The sequence below is a fragment of the Cydia splendana genome, chromosome 20 (genome assembly GCF_910591565.1).
Source record: "Cydia splendana chromosome 20, ilCydSple1.2, whole genome shotgun sequence".
NCBI classification, from domain to species: domain Eukaryota; kingdom Metazoa; phylum Arthropoda; class Insecta; order Lepidoptera; family Tortricidae; genus Cydia; species Cydia splendana.
In genome coordinates, this window is record NC_085979.1 from 245,973 (window position 1) to 266,318 (window position 20,346).

Below are 20,346 nucleotides of genomic sequence, written 5' to 3' on the forward strand. Positions count from 1 at the left end.
AGCGCGCCTCGCTAAGCCTGTCTGTCTACTGTCGTAGTCTAATATCGGCAGATTGGGTATATCGCAGCGTATTGTTTAAGGGCCTCGCTCTGCTCGACTTCTAGTTCTTCTATCTGTATGTCTGTCTGTCTGTCTACTGCAATAGCGTGTCGTCTAGAGCCGGCAGGTCGGGCGCGGATCTCCGGAGGTGACGCAGCGTGTTGTGGAAGTGCCTCGCGATCTGTTCGGCCTCCTCGCTGGCCTCCACGTTGCCTAGTTCCTCGCGAATTTTCGCAATTACCTGAAAATACAAATGTAGGTAAAACCGTATCAAATAAAACCCATCTAAAATGTAGTCGCGTGCAGTCGCCATTAGATATATCGGAGGGGTAACAACTTTCAAAAATGTGTGTAATTTTGATAATCCAGGTTTTTTAAATATTAATTTGTGGAAGATTTTAAGCACTTGAATATAAAAGGAGGGGAAAAAGGAATTTAATATGTAAATAAGTATACTTTTTTGGTTTATTTAGTTTTTGGTTTTTAGACTCTTTGCCATTTATTATAGTGTCATCCTGTCATTTTGTAAAATGTAAATGCAATTTGAGACTGAGTTGATCACAAGGATTTCGTAACATGATTAAAGTTATAGTATATTTAGTGTACGAGGACTTACAGTGTGTATGAGTTGCGGGGTGAGGCCGGGGTGTCTCCTGGTCCTGAGCAGAGCGTACCGGCCGAGCAGTTCAGCTAGTAGCTGCGCTTGCACGGCGCCGTCCATACATTGAGAACTTACAGTGAGTATGAGTTGCGGGGTGAGGCCGGGGTGTCTCCTGGTCCTGGGCAGAGCGTACCGGCCGAGCAGTTCAGCTAGTAGCTGCGCTTGCACGGCGCCGTCCATACATTGAGAACTTACAGTGTGTATGAGTTGCGGGGTGAGGCCGGGGTGTCTCCTGGTCCTGAGCAGAGCGTACCGGCCGAGCAGTTCAGCTAGTAGCTGCGCTTGCACGGCGCCGTCCATACATTGAGAACTTACAGTGAGTATGAGTTGCGGGGTGAGGCCGGGGTGTCTCCTGGTCCTGGGCAGAGCGTACCGGCCGAGCAGTTCAGCTAGTAGCTGCGCTTGCACGGCGCCGTCCATACATTGAGAACTTACAGTGTGTATGAGTTGCGGGGTGAGGCCGGGGTGTCTCCTGGTCCTGAGCAGAGCGTACCGGCCGAGCAGTTCAGCTAGTAGCTGTGCCTGCACGGCGCCGTCCATACATTGAGAACTTACAGTGTGTATGAGTTGCGGGGTGAGGCCGGGGTGTCTCCTGGTCCTGAGCAGAGCGTACCGGCCGAGCAGTTCAGCTAGTAGCTGCGCTTGCACGGCGCCGTCCATACATTGAGAACTTACAGTGAGTATGAGTTGCGGGGTGAGGCCGGGGTGTCTCCTGGTCCTGGGCAGAGCGTACCGGCCGAGCAGTTCAGCTAGTAGCTGCGCTTGCACGGCGCCGTCCATACATTGAGAACTTACAGTGAGTATGAGTTGCGGGGTGAGGCCGGGGTGTCTCCTGGTCCTGAGCAGAGCGTACCGGCCGAGCAGTTCAGCTAGTAGCTGTGCCTGCACGGCGCCGTCCATACATTGAGAACTTACAGTGTGTATGAGTTGCGGGGTGAGGCCGGGGTGTCTCCTGGTCCTGGGCAGAGCGTACCGGCCGAGCAGTTCAGCTAGTAGCTGCGCTTGCACGGCGCCGTCCATACATTGAGAACTTACAGTGAGTATGAGTTGCGGGGTGAGGCCGGGGTGTCTCCTGGTCCTGAGCAGAGCGTACCGGCCGAGCAGTTCAGCTAGTAGCTGTGCTTGCACGGCGCCGTCCATACATTGAGAACTTACAGTGTGTATGAGTTGCGGGGTGAGGCCGGGGTGTCTCCTGGTCCTGAGCAGAGCGTACCGGCCGAGCAGTTCAGCTAGTAGCTGTGCCTGCACGGCGCCGTCCATACATTGAGAACTTACAGTGTGTATGAGTTGCGGGGTGAGGCCGGGGTGTCTCCTGGTCCTGAGCAGAGCGTACCGGCCGAGCAGTTCAGCTAGTAGCTGCGCTTGCACGGCGCCGTCCATACATTGAGAACTTACAGTGAGTATGAGTTGCGGGGTGAGGCCGGGGTGTCTCCTGGTCCTGAGCAGAGCGTACCGGCCGAGCAGTTCAGCTAGTAGCTGCGCTTGCACGGCGCCGTCCATACATTGAGAACTTACAGTGAGTATGAGTTGCGGGGTGAGGCCGGGGTGTCTCCTGGTCCTGAGCAGAGCGTACCGGCCGAGCAGTTCAGCTAGTAGCTGTGCCTGCACGGCGCCGTCCATACATTGAGAACTTACAGTGAGTATGAGTTGCGGGGTGAGGCCGGGGTGTCTCCTGGTCCTGAGCAGAGCGTACCGGCCGAGCAGTTCAGCTAGTAGCTGTGCTTGCACGGCGCCGTCCATACATTGAGAACTTACAGTGTGTATGAGTTGCGGGGTGAGGCCGGGGTGTCTCCTGGTCCTGAGCAGAGCGTACCGGCCGAGCAGTTCAGCTAGTAGCTGCGCTTGCACGGCGCCGTCCATACATTGAGAACTTACAGTGTGTATGAGTTGCGGGGTGAGGCCGGGGTGTCTCCTGGTCCTGAGCAGAGCGTACCGGCCGAGCAGTTCAGCTAGTAGCTGTGCCTGCACGGCGCCGTCCATACATTGAGAACTTACAGTGTGTATGAGTTGCGGGGTGAGGCCGGGGTGTCTCCTGGTCCTGAGCAGAGCGTACCGGCCGAGCAGTTCAGCTAGTAGCTGCGCTTGCACGGCGCCGTCCATACATTGAGAACTTACAGTGTGTATGAGTTGCGGGGTGAGGCCGGGGTGTCTCCTGGTCCTGAGCAGAGCGTACCGGCCGAGCAGTTCAGCTAGTAGCTGCGCTTGCACGGCGCCGTCCATACATTGAGAACTTACAGTGTGTATGAGTTGCGGGGTGAGGCCGGGGTGTCTCCTGGTCCTGAGCAGAGCGTACCGGCCGAGCAGTTCAGCTAGTAGCTGCGCTTGCACGGCGCCGTCCATACATTGAGAACTTACAGTGTGTATGAGTTGCGGGGTGAGGCCGGGGTGTCTCCTGGTCCTGGGCAGAGCGTATCTGCCGAGCAGTTCAGCTAGTAGCTGTGCTTGCACGGCGCCGTCCATACATTGAGAACTTACAGTGTGTATGAGTTGCGTGGTGAGGCCGGGGTGTCTCCTGGTCCTGGGCAGAGCGTATCTGCCGAGCAGTTCAGCTAGTAGCTGTGCTTGCACGGCGCCGTCCATACATTGAGAACTTACAGTGTGTATGAGTTGCGTGGTGAGGCCGGGGTGTCTCCTGGTCCTGAGCAGAGCGTATCTGCCGAGCAGTTCAGCTAGTAGCTGTGCTTGCACGGCGCCGTCCATACATTGAGAACTTACAGTGTGTATGAGTTGCGGGGTGAGGCCGGGGTGTCTCCTGGTCCTGAGCAGAGCGTACCGGCCGAGCAGTTCAGCTAGTAGCTGTGCCTGCACGGCGCCGTCCATACATTGAGAACTTACAGTGTGTATGAGTTGCGGGGTGAGGCCGGGGTGTCTCCTGGTCCTGAGCAGAGCGTACCGGCCGAGCAGTTCAGCTAGTAGCTGCGCTTGCACGGCGCCGTCCATACATTGAGAACTTACAGTGAGTATGAGTTGCGGGGTGAGGCCGGGGTGTCTCCTGGTCCTGAGCAGAGCGTACCGGCCGAGCAGTTCAGCTAGTAGCTGTGCTTGCACGGCGCCGTCCATACATTGAGAACTTACAGTGTGTATGAGTTGCGGGGTGAGGCCGGGGTGTCTCCTGGTCCTGAGCAGAGCGTACCGGCCGAGCAGTTCAGCTAGTAGCTGCGCTTGCACGGCGCCGTCCATACATTGAGAACTTACAGTGTGTATGAGTTGCGGGGTGAGGCCGGGGTGTCTCCTGGTCCTGAGCAGAGCGTACCGGCCGAGCAGTTCAGCTAGTAGCTGTGCTTGCACGGCGCCGTCCATACATTGAGAACTTACAGTGTGTATGAGTTGCGGGGTGAGGCCGGGGTGTCTCCTGGTCCTGAGCAGAGCGTACCGGCCGAGCAGTTCAGCTAGTAGCTGTGCCTGCACGGCGCCGTCCATACATTGAGAACTTACAGTCTGTATGAGTTGCGGGGTGAGGCCGGGGTGTCTCCTGGTCCTGAGCAGAGCGTACCGGCCGAGCAGTTCAGCTAGTAGCTGTGCTTGCACGGCGCCGTCCATACATTGAGAACTTACAGTGTGTATGAGTTGCGGGGTGAGGCCGGGGTGTCTCCTGGTCCTGAGCAGAGCGTACCGGCCGAGCAGTTCAGCTAGTAGCTGTGCCTGCACGGCGCCGTCCATACATTGAGAACTTACAGTGTGTATGAGTTGCGGGGTGAGGCCGGGGTGTCTCCTGGTCCTGAGCAGAGCGTACCGGCCGAGCAGTTCAGCTAGTAGCTGTGCTTGCACGGCGCCGTCCATACATTGAGAACTTACAGTGTGTATGAGTTGCGGGGTGAGGCCGGGGTGTCTCCTGGTCCTGAGCAGAGCGTACCGGCCGAGCAGTTCAGCTAGTAGCTGTGCTTGCACGGCGCCGTCCATACATTGAGCGGCCACTCGGGCCGCCTTGCGCAGGCACTCTAGAGCGCGGCCCGCGTCGCTCAGGGGCCACTGGGAAAACAACAAACTTAGTCATTATTAACACGCTTTTATTAGGTCGACCTGTATGTAACTAACTATGTAATGGAATCTAAGGTAACTAATTTAAATTTAACCATCTTCCAAGGATCGTAGCGTCATGAAAATTGGCAGCTGTATGTAGTTCTGATGACAATACAATAATATGGTACTGTCGAACTGATCTGATGATGGAGCCGGAAGATATGAACTTCATGATGGAACATCGTATCATAGCTGTGTTTGGATTTGTTAGAAAAGTCTTGTAATGAACTTTGAACACGATTACGTTTTAAAGTCTGATGATGAAGCCGGAAGATAGGCACTGGCATTCCATGATGGAATATCGTATCATAGTCGTGTTTGCGCTTGCGAAAAAGGTCACGTAATGGACTTTGAACACGATTAGGTTTCAAGGTTATAACAAACCTATTATATATTGAAAAGCGTGTTTTTCTAGTGTTTTTTAAACTATTTTTTTTTTAATCTCATTTCGTAAACTTTTATAGATAAAAATTAATTTAAAAAAAATGGTAAACGTCTCCCGAACAGGATTCTTTGGCCGCGTTTTCGTAACCTGACCTAACTCGATCGAGCTTCTTCATAAATATGTGTTGTTTTTAAGCAAAAAGTACTACACTGTCGCTTGCCATAAGGACGCTCTGACAGGTTATATTTGTATAAGACACGAACAAATTTCGTTCATATGTTAAGCAACAAAATGATCCTATAGTTAAACATTTATCCCTTCAAATGGCGCACATTAAGTTTTTAAGTTACCGGGACGACAACTTTTTACAAATTAATTATTTTTCGAATTTATTCGTCCATTTTTCAGCGTCTTCCCATACTAAGAGTTCTCACCTTCTTACAATTGAATAGATATTATTAATCAAGAATACCTTAATGCATTAACTCCGCCTTTTATACTTTTTTAATACAGTTGCTCAAAAAGTGCTACTTTACGTAGCTGTTTAGCGTGCGGAAAGTTGGTTATCTCGAACTAGTGCTTTTTACTTTTCCAATTTTTTTAAATTTATACTTGTTCCAATTCACGACTACTTATTGATGAGTGTTAATATTAGTTTCCTTTAAACGTCGTAATCAGCATAAAAACCTACTGTTAATGTAAGAATGTGAAAAATATACATATTTCATATTTTAATACTTACCTCTTCATCATTATAACACGTTTATTTTTTAATATTGAATATTGAAAATTCCGTTCTTAATAAGTTGTCTGAATGGAACGGAATAGCTGCCAAACGCCCATAGATATAATATACTTAAAGACGACGTCTAAGCGAGCTGTCACTGTTACCACTTTTGTTTAGTGTACGATTAACAATGCTTTACTTATTTTTTCGCAACTGTATTAAAAAACGTCGTTCGATACACGTGCGGAAATGTCATTCTTCACTCGTCCCGAGTCTTGCCACTCGCCTGCGGCTCGTGGCAAAATATCTCGGTACTCGTGAAGTAATGACATACCTTCCGCACTAGCATCGAAATGTACTATTTACTTCTTTTTGTGCAATAAAATTCAAAATGAATAATAGGTAAATAAAATGAATACATACCGGATTGCCGTCTTTGTCCCTCTTCCAGTAGAGATGCGCACAGAGCGCGGCGGCCCTGGCCTGGTCGGGTTTCTTGAGCAGCTTGCCGGCCGCCAGCGCGCACGACGTCCGCAGCGGCTCCATGTTTTCAGCTCCTGGCAAACATTATATCTTCGTTATTGGACAGATTGATTTTTTTTTCACCAGCCATTCTTTTCCGCGATTTCTGCATTGGACCCATAATAAAAGTTGTTCAGTATGACCTATTAAATCACTAAGTATGGCTGGTAATTAAAATTTCACCCTTATGTACTTCATCTACACTAACTTTCGCCGTATCTAACCGTTCGAATAGGCCTTCGATAAAATATTCCTTCCCTTTCTATTTTGAACCTTCTCGTCCTCGGAGAGCAAAAAGGCTTGCGCAATAAAAAATGAAAATGGGTCATGTATTTCGAACCCGTTTCATTACTTTTGACTGTATGCAGTTTTGAAATAGGTTAAGTTTCAAAATGACAGCTGAAACCGTCGTTAGCGATAATCTCGTTACAATTTGGTGCCGTGCCCAGGATTTCTTCAAACAAACTTTACCTAGAAACTTTTTTAAATAAAGTTTTTAATTACCTAAGCAGCGGGCCTGTTCAGCCGTAGCTATCAGCAGAGTTAGAGCCTGTAGCTGCGCTCGGGAGTCCGGGATCTCGTCCTCGTAGAGCGAGAAAGCCTGAGCGATGAACTCGTAGGCGAGCGTCTCGTGGTTCGCGAAGCCTATTTCGCTGATCGCTAGAGCTCCTTGTAGGTACAATCTGAGAATTTATACATAAATTTATAGTCTGTACCGTCTCGTCTGTTACTGTCAACGAACCCCGAAATCATATTTTTTCTTAAGAGCGCATCAACGTGCACACTAGCGCCACTGCTAAATAATCGTGATTATTTAAGTTTAACGAAAGATATTTAAAAAAGGGGGGCCGCTACGTACTCTATTTTGTAGTTAAGTACCTTTTGAATACATCAAACTAGTTTTTATGTTGCTGGGTTCGTTGATCTATAAACTCAAAACAAATCGGCCGTTTTAACTTTGGACGCATAGATTGACGAATCCAGCAAAGTAAAAGCTAGTTTGATGTATTCAAAAGGTACTTAACTACAAAATAGAGTACGTACCGGCCCCCCTTTTTTAAATATCTTTCGTTAAATTTAAATAAGCACGATTATTTAGCAGTGGCGCTAGTGTGCACGTTGATGGGCTCTTGACCTTTTCATCGTAAAGTAGGTACTAAAAGTTAAACGTATAACATATTAAACTCACCGCAGAGGCAACTCCGCTAGCTCGGCCTTCACCAACATGCTGATGCTCTGGTGGCAGAACTGGAAGATCTTTTGACATTTCTTCTCCCACATCTCGTCCTGCACAGAAACAGTATCCACAATATGGGATTATGAATCGACAAAGGAATCCACTCTTAGCAAACAGCTATCGCATCCGACAGACTGCGTAAAACATTCGAATTGTACTTGGAGCTCGGTCTCAGTCATCATCATCATCATAGGCATAGTCCTCCCCCAAAGAGTGCCACAATGACCGGTCTTGCGCCACCCGCATCCAGCGGACTCCTGCGACCTTAACCAGGTCGTCACCTTGTGTCGGTCTCAGTACCATATAATAATTCTTTAATTTCAGTGTGGTGCCGTGACCAGGATTCCCATTACAGTTTTTTCACCAGATTTTTTTAAATGTTCTTTCAATTTACTACTTACCTGATCTTTCTCGTCTTTATACTGCTCAGCTAATCTGTAAGCATGGAACAAGAGCGGTGGGAAGGTGTGCTGGATCCTGGCCGCACCCCCGCCTTGCAGGGCTTTGCGACACGCGCTCAGTATCAGGTACTGCTGGTCCGCGGAAGGCGACTTGAATTGATGAATCAATCTGAAAAGATAATGATGATATTCACATTTAAAACACATTGGTTTTCTTATTTCTAACCTAGCGGTTCTCAAATTTTTTTGGGGGCGGAAACATTTTGGTAAGCGAAATATTTGATGGAGCCCCAAATTAAAAATTTTCGATCGTCACAGTGGACCAGATATACCTATAGAAGAGCTGTATTTTTTTTCTGAATATTACAAGTATTCTCGCGGAGGCCGCGAAGCCCTAGGGGTCCGCAGAGCACACTCTGTAATCTAACCCATACTCTTGAGAGGTGACTGTGTAAGTGTGTACTGAGGGGTGTACGTCAACATTAATTTCTTTGATTATGTAGCCAACCCAAAAAACGCGAAGAACAAATCAGCTCTTTAGTACATATTTTCATATAGTGTGACCGGTTCAAGCGTGAAGGTGTAACAGACAGACAGATAGTTACTTTCGCATTTACAATTTTATTAGTAGGCATTTATCAGGACCATTATTGATGGCGATCAATTTGCTTATTATTATAATAACGATCTAAACATAGTTTCAGGTCCTACCTAGCTAAGAGCCACTGTTCCTCGGCAAAGTCGTCCGGGTCCGGGTTGGCGGGCTGGTCGGGCTGGTCGTGGACCAACACGTCCAACATCGACAACACTGACTCCACCTGGATATAAATTAAAAAAGTTGATATTTGGTACATATGTATATGCAAGCTAGTGGCCTAAAAACGGAAATTTAACCATATAATAAATAATAGAACTACCGTACAGAAATGACACTTCCTACAAAACCACAGTGTGACAGCGATTTGGGGACGAACAATGCTGTCCCTTTCTAATATATGGCACTATCCCTTTCGGCCATTTAGGGTTCGGAATTCAAGTCATTATCTTATCTGTGGTTGTGCACGCAAAGGGACGTCAAGTTGTGCCAACCCTAATAATTGCTCGGAGAAATGCTGAGCCGAACGGAGCCGAGTTTGCCCGAAAGGAGGAGTGTCATCCCACTGGTTCAACGTAAATAAAGGAATCTCAAAAATCTTTCTAGAATTTCAAAATAAATAGTAAATAGGCAGTACATTACCACAAGATAAGTATTTTATTTTTTGACTACAATACCAGTTTTTTAATACTTACGTCTTCAGGAGTGGACACAACAGTGCCTGCATCAATAAGCAGCGACGCAAGATGCGCCGCCAAAGTGGTCCTGCCTGAATGAGGTAAATGCGCGATAAGCGGCCTGTAGTGCTGCAGCTTGGTTAGGGTAAGGACGTCCTTGTACTGTTCGCCGGGGAGTTTCAGGATCTTCATCAGCTCTTTGAACACTGGGGTGTTCTGTTCCATGTGCGTTTTGCCGCTAGAACAACAATATTTCTTTATAATTTATGCAATTACCATACGTCGTTACTCTGCCACTGATTCGTACTAAGCGCTATGCATCCAGCTTTATCATGCGAACGGCTAAGGAGTGGAATTCACTTCCTGCAAATCTATTCCCAGTCCACTATAACTTGGATCTCTTTAAATCGAGACTGAATAGACATCTTTTAGGTGAGCATTTTCCATCCTAGACTGCATCGGCACTTACCATCAGGTGAGATTGTGGTCAAATGTTTACCTTTTTCAAATAAAAAATAAAAAAATGTTGTAACGCTTTTTAATAGTAACTGAAATGTAATTACTACATATTACATTTTGAGTAGCAGTGTGAGATACGCAGCTGACTGTACAATGCTAAATACATCAACTGTTATTCATCTTAAACAGTGAATTTGGAATAAAAGGATGTTGCCTTGTTACAATGTGGTGCCGTGACCAGGATAATTGAAAACATAACAAAATCAACTCTATTTCCCTTCCGTTTAGATTCAAATTTAACTGTCAACTATTCGGTTACTGCGATAGTAATGAAACATATTAATGAAATTAAAACCAAATCCACCGCGTATAATGAATTTAAAACACATCCCGACGTTTCGAGCCTCTTTACAGTGCTTGTGATTCGTGATCAAAGAAACATCGACAGTCTATTACTTTATTTCATTGTCAAATGGTACTTTTAGGGATAAATTAAGAAGTAAAGGGTTACCTGTTCTGTAGAATGTCTTTGCAGATGGTGTCTGTATGAGCCAGAACTTTGTCGACATAGTTGAGCCGGTCTGGGTGGCAGCGCTGAGCGAGCTTCAGCAGTGCGAGTTGGAGACTTAGTGTGTCTTCTGGAGGCATGTCGGTGCGGCTCTGTTGGCAAACAATATTATGTTTGTAACAAATTTACATTATTTTATTTGGATAACGAGAGAACACATGCCATATGCCATAGATAACATAATTTTATTCTGTTGGAGTGTTAATCCTAATCAAGTTAAAATTCCAGTTCGCTAAAATCTCTGTTTTCATATTCCAAATACTAATACAGGATGTAACAAAAATAGTGGGATTCTATTTAAGGATCTTCTTCTTCCTCGCGTTATCCCGGCATTTTGCCACGGCTCATGGGAGCCTGGGGTCCGCTTGACATCCCAAGAATTGACGTAGGCACTAGTTTTTACGAAAGCGACTGCCATCTGACCTTCCAACCCAGGGGGGAAACTAGACCTTATTGGGATCTATTTTCGGTTTTGTGTTCAGTTAGGAAAAAATAGAACAAAAATTTTGTTGACGCAAAAAAAATCTATGCGGCAGGTCGTCCAAGTCGGCCAACCCTCCATACAAAGGCCAAAATTTTTTGCGTCAAAACAAAATTTCTTCAACTTTTTCCTAAGAACAGTGCTTAATTTAAGTTTTTAATAAAAAAAAAATCTGTGGAAAATAGGTTACGTCAAAAAGTACAATGTACACAACAATAATAATTCCAGCAATAATAAGGTAGTACCTGTGTGATGGCGGCCACCTGGTCGGAGAACACCTCGAACAGTTGGACCTGCTGCTCCTGGCCGTCTTCCGTCACCACGAAGTTCACTCCGTTCTCGCTTCGCTGCAAAATATGTAACGTGGATTAAATATGTCTCTGACATTTACCAGCAGTTCGAAAGAACATATTTGATCCGCCGTTATTCAAATTGGTCAGCAAACAAGAACCACAAATAAATTATTTTTATATCATGATAAAAAAAAATATGGTTAATATGGTTAATACGGTCAACACATAGTAGGGCAGCCTTTAATATCATGTATCTATGTTATAACAAGATTTAAAAATAGTACAAATACTACTAAACATATCGCTGCACCCAATATTACAAGGTTCTATATTACATTTTCAAGATAGTTGAAATTCGACTTAATGTCACTATGACAATGATCAAATTTCAGTTCGATAAAAGTGAAACATATAGATGGTCAAGCAAATCTTGTCAGTAGAAAAAGGCGCGAAATTCAAATTTTCTATAGGACGATATCCCTTCGCGCCTACATTTTTCAAATTTGCCGCCTTTTTCTACTGACAAGATCTGCTTGACCAGCTTTAGAACCCTGTAATATTGGCGCAGCGATATGTTAACTTCATATTATTATAGAGTCTGTGCGGAAAGAGAAGAGTCGTGGAATGTATGGGGCCCAAAACATTCCACGACTCTTCTCTTTCCGAACAGACTCTACCATCAATCAGTCCTACCTGGCTATAATGCTGCAAGCGCTCAATAAGCGCCGTGATGATGTTTTTGATGTTGACACCCGGCTGTAATTCAGCGCAGGACTTCAGGAAAGGCTGGAGAGTCGCCAGGTGGAACTCATCAGGAAACACCTGAATAAAGAAATTACGAATTGATATTTTGCGCTGCGGCAACTATAAAAAAAACCGGACAAGTGCGAGTCCGACTCGCCCACCGAGGGTTCCGTACTTTTTAGTATTTGTTGTTATAGCGGCAACAGAAATACATCATCTGTGAAAATTTCAGCTGTCTAGCTATCACGGTTCGTGAGATACAGCCTGGTGACAGACGGACGGACGAACAGCGGAGTCTTAGTAATAGTGTCCCGTTTTACCCTTTGGGTACGGAACCCTAAAAAGATATATGGATTTGATTTTGATTTGTTTTATTTTTATGAAGCTGGTTATTTTATTTAGATTTTACCACCGGGGGAAATGGATCAAACGCATGTTGACATTTTGATTTGTTTCTCCGTACCCAGAAGGTAATTAATAACAATCAGTAACACATCAGAAAAATTATGGAAAATCTATCAGTAATAATGACATTTCTGTCATCTAGTGGTATCACATACATAATTATGTGGTTTTTAAGGGTTACATACTTTTATGAACTATTGAACTATTTGGACTGATAAGGCATTTCAATCGGTGCTGTGACCAGGATTTCGATTATCTGTTAGTTTATGTGTGAATTGAAAATGTAGCATGTTCTTATTGAATATAAATACCTGTATACAGCATTCTTGTAGATATTCCTGCGCTATAGCGTCTCGACAAGACACAACTTGTTCTAAGATGGCGGGTAGCACGCAGCGCTTGTATTCGGCGACCGTGACGCACTCCAGTTGGCTGAGGCGCACTAAATTAGTTCCGACGAGAATTCGCAACTCGGAGCGCTCGCGTTCACGGCGCTCCTTGTCCCTGAATAAATGACGATATATTACTAATGATTGTTTCTCTGTTAAAAATCAAATACGATAATTAAAATGCTACAAATAGTTGATAACATTTGAAAAAGGAGTGTACAGGTGGCTTAGCACGGTCGCGTTTTTATCCCTTGTCACCATGCCTGTCACGTTCTAACAAGTATGTAAGTGCGAAAGGGACGCGCATAGTGATAGTCGATAAAAATGGAACCGTGCTGAGCCCGCAGGTTTATATAAGGGGTCGGCAGCACGCATGCAAACCCTGGAAAAGCAGGTGACCTTAGGCTCCGGTGACCGTAAACCGTATGCATGTTTGGCACCGACGTGGTGTATAACAAAAATGAAATTTGTTTTGAGATTGCGTAAAATATCCGAAAATCTTATTTAACTTATATTTTGTCTAAGAAAAGTCTTAAGCAGAACTTTTTCAGGGATTGTTTTATTACTGGAGTCAGTTACGGATCGCTGCCATATATGACCCAAAATTTTTTTATGAGCTTCATCACATATGATCTCTGAGTAATTCTAAGCATTTCTAGCCTCGGAGGCGATAAGAAGCGTGCGTCTAGTCGAGGAGGGCGGAGTACAAAGATGGCCGCCACCCGTCATCATACAAAAAAATCTGTTCTGGTCCTGGTGGCTACTAGGGCAAGTTTGGTATCATTTTCGTATAAACCGAAGCCGTGGAATTCATTGCTGATATTTGTTTTTTTCAGTTTCATAGTAATTTTGCAAGAAAAACGTAAAAAGATAAAAATTTGGGATGGAGGTTTTTGCTTTGAGAGCTAATAACTTTTGTATAGTGGCCAAAAGTATCATACAAAAAATACTATAATAAAGCGCAATTCATGCAGCTTCTAAACATATACATGTTTAGTAATATCCTACTGCAAAAAGATGGTGAAAAAATAATTAAATGACCGCAGCGCGGGTAGTTGGACTCTCGCTAGGCGGCGTTTATCTTACAAAATGGTCGAGTACGAGTATCTACGTAGGTAACTATGCTTACTTTGCTAGATTTTATGATGACGAATAAAATGCTTTCTGTATATTTAATGTCCGCAGTTTCCAGTACACAGACATAATTCTGGTATAGGTTAAAAAAATACACACAGGTATCCCCATGTCTAAAGAGGAGGGCGGCTCGCTTAACAAATAAGATCATGTACAACCGCAATTTCAGGTTGGGTTAGGTTAGGTTCGTTAGTTACCTTTTATCCCTCAGAGCAGAAAATAGAAGCCCCGCGAGGCGGGGCTTCGTTGGTTTGTCACCAAGTCATACTTGCATAACCTATATTAGTATGACAAATATACATAGCTGTTATGATTTCTAAATGTAAGCTCTCCGCATAATAGTTATTTTTAATACAGTTGCTCACAAAGTGCTACTTTACGTAGCTGTTTAGCGTGCGGAAAGTTGGTTATGTCGAACTAGTGCTTTTTACTTTTCCAATTTTTTTAAATTTATACTTGTTCCAATTCACGACTACTTATTGATGAGTGTTAATATTAGTTTCCTTTAAACGTCGTAATCAGCATAAAAACCTACTGTTAATGTAAGAATATGAAAAATATACATATTTCATATTTTAATACTTACCTCTTCATCATTATAACACGTTTATTTTTTAATATTGAATATTGAAAATTCCGTTCTTAATAAGGTGTCTGAATGGAACGGAATAGCTGCCAAACGCCCATAGATATAATATACTTAAAGACGACGTCTAAGCGAGCTGTCACTGTTACCACTTTTGTTTAGTGTACGATTAACAATGTTTTACTTATTTTTTCGCAACTGTATTAAAAAACGTCGTTCGATACACGTGCGGAAATGTCATTCTTCACTCGTCCCGAGTCTTCCCACTCGCCTGCGGCTCGTGGCAAGATATCTCGGTACTCGTGAAGTAATGACATACCTTCCGCACTAGCATCGAAATGTACTATTGTTTTACAAGGGGGCAAAGTTGTTGTTTAACCCCTCGTGCTAATCTTTCGCTTGATACCCGATCAAGCGAAAGATTTCAAAATTGAACCACGAGCGTAGTGAGTGGTTCGAAAAATGGAATCTTGAGCGTTGTAAGGGTTTCAAAGAACGAGGGTTAAACAAAATTTGCCGCCGAGTGAAACACAGAATTTTCACCACACCAACCTGAAGCAAATATTAAATGTAAAATATCAAACAAAATCAAACCAAATCAAATCCAAATGAATGTTATGTGTAGGTTGAAGTTATTTATTAAAAACAACAAGTAAATACCTATAAAATTACTTAAAGTGAGTTATAGCATGAAAATTATCGTGAAAATAAATATTTTGCCTCTTCCTAAGTAGTACAATTTCTCTCATAAATAGTGTTTTAATATTATCAGCAAAAATAAGAGCGCTATTTTATTAGAATAATTTCATTTATAATAGTTATTTCTCGGACCCAATTTTGGACCCGGGTATATCCTTAAACTACGTTCAAAAGAGAGGTATGGGCACTGTACATGTCATCTCGCTTTGTGTGGTAGGGCACAGCACAGCGGATGTCATTCCAGATCTATCCGAGCAGAGCCCAACTGGGGAAGTACGTACTTACCTCCACCTTACAGAAAACACCGGTCAAATAACACTAGGCCCCACTCAAATCGTTGCAAGTGCATTAAAATTAAAGTGCATAAAATTATGTCTGTATGATGAATTATGTATGGATGAAAGTATTTTATTCGTCATCATAAAATCTAGCAAAGTAAGCATACCTACGTAGATACTCGTACTCGATCATTTTGTAAGATAAACGACGGTCCGCAAGATAAACGAAAGTCCAACTACCCGCGCTGCGGTCATTTAATAATTTTTTCACCATCTTTTTGCAGTAGGATATTACTCAACGTGTATATGTTTAGAATCTGCATGAATTACGCTTTATTATAGTATTTTTTATATGATATTTTTGGCCATTATACAAAAGTTATTAGCTCTCAAAGCAAATATCTCCATCCTAAATTTTCATCTTTTTACGTTTTTCTTGTAAAATTACTATGAAGCTGAAAGAAACAAATATCAGCAATGAATTCTACGTCTCCGGTTTATACGAAAATGATACCAATCTTGCCCTAGTAGCCACCAGGACCAGAACAGATTTTTTTGAATGAAGACGGGTGGCGGCCATCTTTGTACCCCCCCGCCCCTTATTGCCTCCCAGGCTTGAAATGCTTAGAATTACTCAAAGATCATATGTGATGAAGCTCATAGCTTAATAAAAAAATTTTGGGTTAACTTCATAACTGACTCCGCTATATGGCTAATTTATTGTAATATTACCTCGAGTGCCCCTGGTGCTGCATTCGGACCCACAGTTTGTTCATCTCCGCGAAGTTCATCAGGATGAAGTCGATCGCATCACGAACCTGAGAAAATAAGGCGAATTCAAAGTAGCTAATAGTTACTGTCACTGTATATACGAAAAAAAATGTGTAAAAGGTGAAACCGAGACCTTCGACTCGCTTGGTCAATTATAGTCAGAGGAAGTTATGTTTTCCAGTGCGTCCGTAGGAGCTCTAAAGGCTATGAAACTTACGGTGCCCTCATTCTCATTCTCGGGCTCGTGGGAGTCCGGGAGCACGTTGCGGGTGCACTGCAGGAGGTAGTTGCGGAGGAACAGCCCGCGCAACGGGTGCTGCACGCCCCGGCACATCTCCACCAGATCCTACAACAAGTATTGTTGAATAAGATGAATTATCTATAGTTCGTTTTTTTAGGATTAGAAAAAAGGTAAATAATCTTGATGTGTCTTTTAGTTGAAAAACACGTTTTAAAAATAAACCACAGCAAATATACAGTAACAATTATGAATCTAATACGATCATTTATATTCTTCTGCTTTCATAAAGTACTGATTTTCAAAAAGCGTTTTTCAATTAAAAGACATGTCAAGATCGCTTACCTTCTTTCTAATGCTAAAAAAACGAACTATATTGTCGGCCTCAAAATACTCCCTTGAGGAACACCCAATTCTATGGTATAAGTCACCAATGTCATGTCCAGTTTCGTACAACGGGATCGATTTGTGAACTAGTTATTGAATCAAAACAAACCTAATAATGGCTTTACTTTGACTTGAATCCAAGGTGTTAAAATTTGTTTAGAAATTCGAAGTGTCAAGAAGCTAACAGTGTCAAAAGCTTTTGCTTGGTCAAAACAGCCCACATAGGCTTTATTTTTATTTATTGTAGGAAATGTGCTGTTGAAGGAAAGATAGAGTTACTATAAGCAGGCCACCTTTGATAATGCATGGCTTTAACCTTTTGGACACCAATGACCGATATATCCGCACCGCAGGTTCAACGCCAAAGATCGATTAATCGGTCACAGACCACAGAGCACCATAGACCTACGTGCATATGCATAAAGTTCAATGACAGTTTTGACACTTCGGTGACGTGGCGTCTGAGTGGCAGCTTTTGTGTTTGACAAGGCGTCGAAAAGGTTAAAGTCATCTATTTTTTTTAATGCGTCGTCACGTTTTTACACTCGTTGAGAGGGAAATAAATAGACTTACCTTCAGCAGGTCTCTCCGCAGGCTAGTATTAGTGTTAATATACACGAGGCCTACAGTAATAAGGAGATAGAGTCGCGGCACGATGTTGCCGGCGTACTGGACGAGCTCGTACAGGTCGGCGACCTTGCGGCCGCGGCGGAACTCCTCGAGGAGGTACAGCTCGAGGTGTCGGAGCTCGTCCGTTATTGCCATGTCTGGGTGGGCAGGCTAAGAAAATCTATGTAGGCTAGTTTTTAGGGTTCCATATCCAAAGGGTAAAAACGGGACCCTATTATCAAGACTCCGCTGTCCGTCCGTCCGTCTGTCACCAGGCTGTATCTCATGAACCGTGATAGCTAGGCAGTTGATATTTTCACAGATGATGTTTTTCTGTTGCCGCTATAACAACAAATACTAAAAAGTACGGAACCCTCGGTGGGGGAGTCCGACACGCACTTGTTCGGTTTTTTCTATGTCTTATTTGCATAATCGCAGTTAGCCCCATAGTAAAAGTATACCAGAGTATACCATAGTATGTAGATCATAAACAACTTTTGCAGTTGTGAGGTTTTTTACAGTGGCAGGTGTGAGGTCAGAACCTCACAGTATGGTCGGGTCTCTATTGTTTCCCATAAAGTTTTAAGTCATAATGTATTGTTTGTCCGCATTTTCGTTAGGCATAATTTGGTTTTTCTCAGAAACGCATAACTTTTCAGGATTGCCATAAAACAAACTTAACCTAACCTAACCTATCTATAGGATAACCTTACGAAAATCCTGAAAAGTTAACGGTTTCAGAATTATGACTAATGATAATCTGGCAATCATTACATTATGACTTTCAATAATTAATTAATTATGTCAAACATGGTGATCCGCAGTATGGTCAGATATAAGTACATAATTACATATAACAAAATCACACTGTATGTATAAGGTTAGTATTGTTAGAAATAAAATTGAACCTGAAGTACATATTATATAACACAATAGATAGACAAATAAAAAAGAAGGTTGACAGTGTAGACTCACACAACAAAGTCACGTGCATCCAATATTCGCCATGTACATTTTATAAGATACATAATATAATTAACTAATAAATATGTGAGAATAAGGGTGGAATCACATCTGTCAGCATCGAGCCGCATTTTATATATGAGAAATTGCTCATTAGTATGAAGATGCGTATGCATGCTTTCAGCTTTCCGATGCGTACGTATCTTCATACTAACGAGCAATTTCTCATATATAAAATGCGGCTCGATGCTAACAGATGTGATTCCACCCTAACATGGATCCACCACTCCAAACTAATCAAAGCAGTAATGATTTCAGATCTTAGAGCATTTAGTTAGTAACTGGAGACGCCTTGGCTGTAATTTTCTGTACAAAACAGTTCCGATTTTTGCGGGGGAGGGCACGTCAAACGTATTGCTACATGATTTGTACGTAATGTACAAATAGCCATGTCAGTCCATACAAAAGTTTGCACAATTGTGCAAGGTTTTCGGCAGAGAGGTAAGCTCTTAAAGGTAACTCTAGTTATTAAATGCTCTAAGTTTCAGATACATAAAGAAAAATTAAGTTGAGTCGCTCGCGGCACAATACATTTGGAGTTCTAGTCAGACCTCTATAGATATTCTAGTTTATTGGTTCCATGTAAAGGATACAGAGCTCGTAGTAGCTCTTGGGCGAGAGCAGCGAGGTCCGCAGCTCCCCGAGCATGGTGGAGGCGTGCTTCAGCGCATCCATCAGCTTTGACTTATCCAGGCATCGCTTCATTTGAAACGCCTGCAGACAAACTGTCGTTTAATGACAACTCATGTAATCAATAAATGTAATCGCTATTATTGTCCAGAAAGATGGTTGGTATTGCATTTTAGGTGATTTTGATGGCCAGTCTGGCCTAGTGGGTAGTGACCCTGCCTGTGAAGCCGACGGTCCTGGGTTTGAATCCTGGTAAGGGCATTTATTCGTGTGATGAACACAAATATTTGTTCCTGAGTCATGAGTGTTTTCTATGTATATAAGTATGTATTTATCTATATAAGTATGTATATCGTCTCCTAGCAGCCATAGTACAAGCTTTGCTTAGTCTGGGGCTAGGTTGATTTGTGTAAGATGTCCCCAGATATTGATTTATTGATTGTGTAGCTGTCTGTGATATTTTAGCAAGAAAATAAAATACAATAAGTGGAAATCTACAGATCAGACAGATGCACATGGATTTGCAGTAAGCAACATACAGTCTGCTATAATATAAGTATATTTTGACAATGTTTCACAAAAATAACCATAATAAAGTGCTATGATAACATTGAAAGGTATATTTTATGGTTATAGAAGCAATATTGATGAATGAACGCCCCTCAATTGCTTTCGTCAACCGTTCCCACTTAGTTCAATAGATTTCAATAGAAACAATTACCTGGACTTTGACGACGTTCAACGCCTCATCCAGCAGCTTCTCCTGCTCCTCGACGGGAGACGCCTGGTTCGTCATCTGCGCCTGCACACAAACATACAAGAAAACCGCTCATTAATCGGCAAATAACGAGAAATAACCATGTAACAGTGCAAAACTAACATTCGACCAAATGTACAGAAACGGGTGGTTAACAGTCATCATGCTGACTAGACTCGCACGGAATGCGGTCTAGACGCATTACGAACGCACCTGCAACGTGTATCAACAATAAAGTCGCAAATTAAATATGCTGATAAGAGATTTTTGATGGGAATTCTTGTGGGTGTTGTTGACTTTTTAATTCAACTGACAGCTGCGTTTATTAGGGTGACCGGAGTAATATTGTACCAAAATTCAAGTTATAATGTAGCAAATGATAAAAACTTTTACAAAAAAAAAGAAAACCAACTTCAAAAAGGATAAAATAAAATATTATCCGTTTTTAAGTATATGCGTTACCAACGGATATGTTTGAAGTCGGTGCCAAGACAAATTTGAAGGATACCAATGATTTTCTAGGGCGATTTGATAAGAATGTGGCTATATGTATTATGTACGTTGGATTGCCTTACACGACAGCAATGATCATACTTTCTGTAGATACCTAAGAACAGACTGTCAATTCACC

The 20,346-nt window shown here is 43.1% G+C and overlaps 2 protein-coding genes across 2 annotated transcripts in view; one reads left to right on the forward strand and one right to left on the reverse strand.

Annotated features, from left to right (window-relative positions):
- LOC134800724 (trafficking protein particle complex subunit 12) overlaps positions 1 to 20,346 on the forward strand; it is a 165,062-nt gene that overhangs the window by 132,646 nt on the left and 12,070 nt on the right. The gene's annotated exons all lie outside the window — the stretch shown is intronic.
- On the reverse strand, positions 129 to 19,995 carry LOC134800829 (vacuolar protein sorting-associated protein 35). The gene is made up of 18 exons (XM_063773386.1): positions 19,839 to 19,995; positions 19,680 to 19,760; positions 18,922 to 19,042; positions 17,270 to 17,463; positions 16,289 to 16,417; positions 16,033 to 16,118; positions 12,526 to 12,718; positions 11,759 to 11,887; positions 11,018 to 11,119; positions 10,235 to 10,383; positions 9,283 to 9,502; positions 8,704 to 8,810; positions 7,993 to 8,161; positions 7,544 to 7,641; positions 6,859 to 7,037; positions 6,256 to 6,389; positions 4,496 to 4,669; positions 129 to 280 (listed from the first exon to the last, which is right to left on the reverse strand). Exons 1-18 carry the CDS (start codon positions 19,878 to 19,880, stop codon positions 134 to 136), a joined length of 2,454 nt encoding a protein of 817 aa, XP_063629456.1. The 5' UTR covers positions 19,881 to 19,995; the 3' UTR covers positions 129 to 133.